Raw genomic sequence first — 8,980 nt, 5'->3', positions numbered from 1 at the left:
ACTTATGTTGCCTTTGATATGAAGATCAATGGCTGGACGTATTAACTTGACACAAGCCCAGTTGACGGCTCTCATCAACGAACAGGTTGCTGCGGCGCTTGCAGCCGCACAAGCAGGTAGCATACCCTGCAGTCGTGATTTCCGCTAGGATCTTTAGATCCTACATTCATAAACCAACTCTCGTGCTTAATATTGTCCTATTCGTATGCACAATAGGTCAACATGCTCAGCCACCTGTCTGCACCTTCAAGAATTTCATGGATTGTCGTCCAAGTACCTTCAGTGGCACGGAGGGAGCAGTAGGACTCCTCCACTGGTTCGAAAAGCTCGAGTCGGTGTTTGAAATGTGTGAATGCCCTGAGGCTCGCAGGGTGAAGTACGCCACTGGAACACTGGAAGGAATCGCGCTGACTTGGTGGAATGCGCAAGTTCAACTCTTAGGATTGGCAGCTGCTAACGCCACTCCTTGGAATGATTTCAAAGAGCTGATCAAACGAGAATACTGCACGCGAGACGACATCCACAAGTTAGAGGTGGAGTTCTTTCATTTGAAGATGACTGGGTCGGAAATTGAAGCCTATACTAAAAGGTCAAACGAGCTGGCCGTGCTGTGTCCAACTATGGTGGACCCTCCTATCAGGCGTATAGAGTTGTATCTCAAGGGGCTGGCACCAGAAATTCAAAGCCACGTGACGTCGGCCAATCTTAATAACATCCAGGATATTCAGCGACTTGCTCATCGTCTCACAGATCAGGCAGTGGAACAAGACAGGCTGCCTAAACTTATTAGTGCTACCGGTGCTACTACTTCCGCTACTCCCAATGACAACAAGCGCAAATGAGATGGAGTCTCAAGCAAGGGTTCAACATCAGCTCAGTCTCAGTCTCAGCAGCGAAAGACTGACGACTACAAAAGCCCTGGTCAACAATCTTCTGGTAGTCAAGGGCAGAGTGGGTACAAGGGGAACCACCCCAAATGCAATCAATGTGGTTTCCATCATAGCGGACCGTGTACTAAGGGCACTTGTCAGAGGTGTAACAAAGCTGGCCATGCGGCCAAGGATTGCAGGAGTCTCTACCCTGCGAATCAGCGACGGCAGAACCAGCAGCAGCAGCAGGGTAACAACAAAGGATGCTTTCAGTGTGGTGCTGAAGACCATTTCAAAAGAGACTACCCCCAGCTGAATCAGAATCAGAACAACAACAACCCAGGAAACGGGAACAACAATGGGGGTAACAACGACGACAATGGTGCTAGGGGACGTGCCTTCGTGATCGGTCAAGGTGAGTTCCTACTTGACGACTTTTGTGTTACTGTTTTATTTTATTCGGGTGCCGATACTAGTTTCGTGTCTTTAAAAGTAAGTCAAATTTTTAATCGTACCCCAACACTTCTGAACACCAAGCGCATAGTAGAACTAGCAAACGGTAAAAGTCTAGAAGCCACACACATAGTTTAGGGTTGCAATCTTGTTCTTGCCGATCAGACCTTTTCTATCGACCTCATTCCTATCGTTCTGCGGAATTTCGGGACGAAATTCCAAACCAACGGGGGGATGATGTGACACCCCAAGAAAAACCAGGAAACCACGCAACTTAACTAGCTTCCTCAGTTACTACGTGCTAAATTTCGGGACGAAATTTCTTTCATGTTGGGGATGATGTGACAACCCGTAACTTCGAAGTATAAATCGTACGTTTCGCTCTTGCAAATAAATAAATACTTATTTATTTTCGACGAATTAAACTTATACTCATTTAGTTTATAGGGTGCAGACGTGTAGTCGAAACCAAGCCCATTTGGTAATGAACCGACCCGAACTGTTGAAATCCACTCACGTAGCTCAAAACCTATGAAGCCCGAGCTATAACTTGTTTAATATATATATCATATTAGGGATGACTAATTATACACTTACTATTAGTTGGTTTATGTGTTAAATAAATAAATAATAATAATAATAATGATATACATGTATGTATGTGTAAAAAAAATATATAAATAGATATTAATTGAATGCAACCACAATTGCAGCGAATTGCTAGTGCAGCCCAACACCCTCATTAATTGTTTAGCAGTCCAAGTTCCTTGATCTCGGCCCAACCTAGGAAACCCAAACCGACCCCCCTCATGCTACGGCCCAAGTCAGCCCACATTCCCTTCATGCAATCACCGACTTATATTTTCGTTCAGCCATCAAATTTCGTGAATTGATATATATATATCGCATAACGATTCACAAGAACCCAAAACCCTACGGCAGCAAGAAGACCCCCCCCCCCGTCGCAACTCTTCCCTTCTCACTCGAGATCCTACGACGAACCGGCCACCACCATCGTCTTCTCTGGCGAGTTCAGTCTCCGCCAAACACCGGTACGATCATTTACCTTCCCCTCGTTCGTAATTCTAGCAGTAGACTTGTTACGGTTTCGTTTAGTAAAGTTTACTCATGTGATCTCCGTGCTTGATAATACGTAGAACCGTGCATGGATGTTTGTGATATGTGAACTTGTTTAAGTGTATAAAACTGGGCATGATCATGTGTCGTGATTAAACGGTTAACTGGAAAGACTTATATACTTGCTCGATGATCTGTACATGCGTTGGTCATGCTTGATGTTATACATGAGTTAGGAATGATAAGTGTGTAGGTGGCCTGTGTGTTTAGTTTGCATCTGTATATGTTATTCATGCTCGATGTTATTCATGCTCGATGTCGTTTCAAGGTCATGAACACCGTAATTGAATTCTAATAGTACATGTTTACGTAACTATGTATATATATATATATATATATATATTTGTAACCGAAAGAAATGTAAGGAGTATGTTCGAGAACGAGTTCCGGTTCGATTTCGTTTAAAAAAAAGGGAACTCGTGTGCGATCCGTCGTGTTAATGGTCTGGGGATTACGTACACACCCTCTTTACTGAAGGGTGACAACACGGATACTAGACCAAAACTCTCTATCATGAAGTCCCTCCTTTTATATCGACTTAATCGCCGGGCCAATGGCGAGCGGGTCATTAGTTAGATAGCGCTATTTAGGTCTGACAAGCCTCACACCGTGCCGCAGAGGACGGGCGTGAACTAATGGATCTGGGCACTAGTCAATGATGATAGACATTGACGTCAGGGCACCAACTTACTTTAGTCAGTGGTCGATATGGTAAACGGGTCTAGTGGTTAACATGGGGAAGCCCCCACCAACTATGGATATGTTTGGGAAACAGGGTAAACGGATTAACTTACAACTTACAAAAGAACTCCTGGTTTTGAAACAACTTAATAATGAACACCAACTGTGAACTCGCTCAACTTTGTTGTTGACTCGTTGTTACATGCCTTGCAGGTCGTTAGGTATTTCAGGAGCTTGCACGAGGAGGCGTGGACGTTGTGGGACATGGACTGTTGAGTTCCATGTTAAACTTATGAACTTTTAACTTATGTTTTGGGTTTTAAACTTTATGCTTCCGCTGATTACTTTGACTTGGTTGAATTGTTTTGACACCAATTATATTGATTGGATTGGACTTTTATTTACTTAATTTATATTGTTCAATATGATTGGTGGCTGGATCATGGTCAGTCACGCCTCCATGCGGTGATACTCCGCTAGTGGATTTTGGGGGTGTGACACACACCACATCAACTATTTATGCATTGACGAGTGTACGCCTACACTCCGCGCTTAGGTCGTGGCCATTTCGTAAAATGCTGCCAGGGATATCCGGGACAGGGTCATTAACCCCCCAAAGGCTTTAAGTAACAAGACTGTTTAAACGAGCCAATCAAATTTATTCAATTACCCACTCAACGGTGGAGAATTTGATGCCCGATCAAGCGGTATGCTATATACCGTAATCCAAGCCCGTATAACGGAAAATAAGTTAAAAGTATTTACCTTTGCAAGTATAAATCCTTAATCGAATAAATTGCAAATAGCTTTTACTGGTCTCCTATTCTGGAACGAAGGTTTAACATAACCTATTAGAATCCTAACGGGTCTTTAATTTAGCCGTAGCTTAGACCGGTCAGTTTCAAAGGATAATTACGGTTTAATCGCGTGAAAGGCGAAAACCGGGAATGGAATGTAATTTAGACCCAACAAGTTTGAAGATTTGTTTTATATAGGTATAATAACCACACTCTGGATTTTGGGGTCAAAACAATATGGTTTGACCCGTTTCGGCTAGTTTATGTAAACTAGTTACATAAGCCGAACCGTGCGCGCAAAAAGGCGCAACGGGTAACCGTATTAGTCCTACACTGGTTTCCTAAGTCAATATGCTTTAAAGAGGTTGTGGTATTGATGTATTGCAAAATACATCTTTTATTCGTGTACAGTTTGTATAGGTTTCGTTATATTTAGTTTTGTTTTTCGTTAGAATATGCATACTATTGATCAAATTGTGTTTCGCAGGTCTTGATGTTCAAATATGCGGGAAACCGAGTGGAATGAGCCAAAATATTGAAGTGTCAAGTCTTGAAGCATGTTGGAAAGATCGGGAGCCGAAAAGAAGTTAAAAAGCTGAAAAAAGAGCCTCTGGCACCCCGTGAGGAGTTTCTGACACCCGACGAGAGTCTGAAGGTAGTACATGAGCTGAAAAACAAGGTGGCACCCCACCACCCAGTGCCTGATCTTGTGGCGCCCAGCCAGAAGCCTGTAGCTGCCAATTTGTGCGAATTTTGTAAGGGTTTGTTATGGAAAGTCATATATATTCATCTTAAACTTGGAAAAAACCCTAGTGACGATTTGGGACTTCTTGGGCGAATTATTGAGCATTCTTGGAGCAATTTTGGAGTTCTCGAAGCATAAGAATCATCGGTACAAGTTCGGGGAAGAAGACTTGAAGATCTAATCGGGTTTTCTAGTTCTTTATTCTTAACTTTTCTTACGAAACTTGTTATGATGAATTCGTATTTAGACATCTTTGAATTGTTTTCACATTTTAACATGCTCGGCTAAATTTATTAACCACCTAGACTTGATGAATGGATTAAAATAAAGTTTTTACCGTTTATGTTATTTGCATGATTATTATGGATTAATTGTGTTTTGTAAGCGGTTTGATTTAATGATTTGATGTATATGCATGCTTTGAGTTGGTTTATTGTTATTATTTGCTTCATATGATTCTTAGTGACGATCTTTATCACAATATAGAGTCATATTAGGGTTTAGGGTTTCGGTGAGTGTCTATATCACGGTAGAAAACCTTCACCTTTAGGGAGAATTGCGCAATAACCCCTAGAAGTAACTGGTAATAATTTGCTAAGTCTTAGTGTTCTACTAGTCCTAATACCTGGAAAGTGAGGGGCTATTGGTAGGTCTTACCCGGCGAATTGCTTTAGATAGTCCTTGGAAAAGGTCATGTCTTGGTTTACCTGTCGGTCTTATTAGTCTATCAAGTCAAACTAATTACTTCAAACTACCCTAGATCTATGATTGGAAAAGAGTAGGTCAATATTAGGGTACTTACACAATAATTAGACAACTGGAAAGGCGTCTAATAACCGGTAGGATTAACGGCCTAGGTAGTTCCACAGGTTTCTCCTTGAGAAGGGTCGAGGGGCCTCGATGGTTCTTAATAGGTTTAGTACTTTAAGATCCCGGTTCCATAACTCGTGCACTTAACTTAATCGGTAGTCTCTTAAAAACACTCCAGAATTCTTGTCTAGGTGGTCTCGTTCTCATATAAGAATCGTCTCAGTCTTAATTCGTGTTTAGTCTAGTTCTAGTTAATTTAGTAGTTTAATATAGATTTCCTAGATTTTCCGTAACCCCCCCCCCTAAACAAATAAACAAGTTAAGTCGTGTCTGTCAGAGTCTATTAGAGTCTGGTTTACGTGATACATAGAGTCTCGTGGTTCGATATCCGGACTTCCTAGGTTATACTACATTGATCGGTACATTTGTCGATTGTGTGGTTTTAGGTCGAGTCTAGAATTAAAGCTTTTTAGTGTCTAGCTTAGAGAGTCTTATTTAGTTACTTTTTATAGTCTGTTTAGCACACATCAAGTTTTTGGCGCCGTTGCCGGGGACTCTTGGCAATCGTGTTCATTAGCTTTGATAGACTTTATTGACATATACGTGCTACGTGTTTAGTTTGTTTGAGTCTTTTATTTGTGTTTTTATTTTTGTTTGAGTCATAGTGACTGGTGTTGCTTTTCTTACATTCAGGTTTTTGCTTGTAGTGGATGCCACATCTGCGCTCGCACGGACCGCCACCAAAGCCACCAGTCACCGAGTCATCATCATCATCTCGATTGGGTCAAGGGCCACAGGTTAGTATTTCATCTCAGTTTCCAAATTTCGATTCCACTCCATTACCCACCCCACCTCATTGACCTAAAACATCACCTAAGGTCTCCCCACCCGATAGCCCCACCTTTAGCACTTTTAGCATCCCAGAAAACATAGAACACATGGCCAACGCTAGGCAAATCGTTCACCAGCAAGCCACCCAGGGCTTCACTGGTCTTGCTTCACCCATCACCGTTCCACCCATAGTCAACGAAAACTCATGGCAGATTCCATCTTACGCCATGCAGGCCATTACCAATAGCATCCAATTCCATGGCCGCGAGGACGAGGACGCACCGGCCCACATAAACCGGTTCTCCCGTATCCTTGCTACTTTTAGCCTTCATGGAGCACCTAATGATGCTACTTACCTTCAGCTTTTCCCATTTTCACTAGCAGGGCGTGCGGCTACTTGGTTGGACTCTCAACCAACCGATACCTTTACTACTTGGGCGGGGCTTCGTCAAGCCTTTTTGAACAAATATTTCCCGCCCGCTAAAGCCTCAGGTCTTAGAGACCAAATCCACTCCTTTCGCATGGAGCCCGACGAGCCTTACTACCTTGCTTGGGAGCGTTTCCAAAACCTTTGTGCTCGTTGCTCCCAACATGGTCTTTCCGATTGGGCTTTATGTGAGAAATTCTATAACGGTCTCACCCAAGAGACTCGTGATAGGTTTGATACTAATGCGGGGGGGGGGGGGGGGGGAGGGGGGCATATGATGGGTATTCTTACAGTTGCTGAGTGTTTAGAGCGTTTTGAGGCATTTGCTCAGTCTCAATCTCAATCGCGAGCCGATCAGCGGTATCAAAGTGGTAATTCTAATACCACTACTAGTGCACCCGCCCGAGGGGTGAACCATGTCACCATGGATCCTAGTTTAGCCGCTGTTTTGAAAAACATGTCTAGGGAACTTAAGGAAATTAAGGCTAAGGTAGACAAATGTGAGTATTGCCGAGGGGGTCACGATACGAGTGCGTGTCCATTGCTAGTTGGTGAGGAGCAAGTTGACTTCGTAGGAGGAGGTTTCGGTAGAGGTCAACCTAGCGGGTTTGGTAATAATAATTTTGGTTCGGGTTGGCGTAATAATAATAATAATAATAATAATAATAATAATAATAATAATAATAATAATAATAATAATAATAATAATAATAATTTTGATAATAATAATAAATTTCGATCAAATGGACCCCCTGGTTTTCAAATAGCTCAAAATCCAAATAGGGGTCTAGGTTCACTCTTTAGTGGGGGTTCAAATGGGCAGGTCAAGGATGGGGGGTCAAGTAGTCAGGTTCAAACAGGTCAGGATTCAAGTTATGATTTAGGGGGTAGTCTAGAAAGAATGGAGGCAATGATGAGTCAATTAATTGTTAAGGACCAAACCACCCAAAAGAAACTTAGCGAACATGACCTTATGCTTAAGAATCACCAAGCTGCTTTCCAAGACCTTCAAAGGGTTGTAGGTGATATGTCTAGGAAGTTAGAGGAGAGATTACCCGGTCAGTTTGCGGGTAACACCCAACCTAACCCGAATGCTCATGTAAAGGCCATTACCACTCGTAGTGGCAAAATAGTAGGGGACCCTAGTGTTGAAGAGAGAGTAGTCGATGAGGATGGGGATATTGTAGACGAAGAGATAGAGATGGAGGCTCCTGGCAAAGTGCAATCGAGGCTGCGCCCAGCAAGTACCACACAGCCCGGTGAGTCTCAAGGTGAGAAGAGAGTAGAGAAACCTCCCGTGGATGTTAGGCCTTCGCCTTTAGTGAACCATGCGTATGTCCCGTTCCCTTCCCGTCTTAAGAATAAAAAATACTCGAGGGAATACGGGCAATTCTTAGACATCTTCAAGCAATTGAAGATTAATCTTCCTTTTATCGAGGCACTCCAGTCCATGCCTAAATACGCGAAATTTTTAAAGGACCTTCTTAGGAATAAGGAGAAGTTAGGGGAGTTGTCGAATGTCCCATTGCATGGAGGATGTTCGGCCGTTGTCTCAAATCAGCTTCCCGAAAAGCTTACCGATCCCGGTGTTTTCACAATTCCTTGTCTATTCGGTAGTAACACTAATACTAGAGCTTTAGCCGACCTAGGTGCTAGCATCAATTTGATGCCCTTTTCTCTCTACGAAAAGCTAGACTTAGGCGAGCTTTCACCCACCCGAATGACATTATCCTTAGCTGATAGATCCGTGAAACACCCTAGGGGCATAGTCGAGAATTTGCTTGTTAAGGTGGACAAGTTCGTTTTTCCGGCTGACTTCGTCATTCTCGACATGGAAGCCGATGAAAACGTACCGTTAATCTTAGGACGCCCGTTCTTGAACACCGCTAAAGCTCTCATAGATGTCTTTTTAGGCACCATCACACTTAGAGCGGGCGAGGAATCGGTAATTTTTAAGGTTATGAATTCGAGAGGGCCTAGTGATAGAGTGGAGGCGGTATCGTCAGTAGGGGAGTGTGAGAAGGACGAGAAAGAGGAGGAGAAGGTGATAAGTGATCCGAGTCTAGAGAAGGTGATAGGACTCAAATGTGGGGATCCACCGGATAGGAGAGTAGAGGAATTAGAGGAGAGGATCGTGCGTTTAGAATCTAAGATAGAGACACTGAACAAGGCTCAGTGTGGGGATGGAGTTCGATATGAAGATTATAGATTCAAACCCGCCAGGTGAGGA

At 43.1% G+C, this 8,980-nt stretch overlaps 1 protein-coding gene across 1 annotated transcript; it reads left to right on the top strand.

Moving 5' to 3' along the window:
- Positions 1-6,430: 6,430 nt before the first annotated feature.
- LOC110932587 lies at positions 6,431-8,977 on the top strand. Its single transcript, XM_035989243.1, has 2 exons — positions 6,431-7,361; positions 7,518-8,977. The coding sequence occupies exons 1-2, from the start codon at positions 6,431-6,433 to the stop codon at positions 8,975-8,977; spliced, it is 2,391 nt and encodes a 796-aa protein (XP_035845136.1).
- The last annotated feature ends 3 nt before the right edge of the window (positions 8,978-8,980 follow it).

Source organism: Helianthus annuus, chromosome 4 (assembly GCF_002127325.2).
Source record: "Helianthus annuus cultivar XRQ/B chromosome 4, HanXRQr2.0-SUNRISE, whole genome shotgun sequence".
NCBI classification, from domain to species: Eukaryota; Viridiplantae; Streptophyta; class Magnoliopsida; order Asterales; family Asteraceae; genus Helianthus; species Helianthus annuus.
This window is presented reverse-complemented; position numbering and strand designations above follow the sequence as displayed.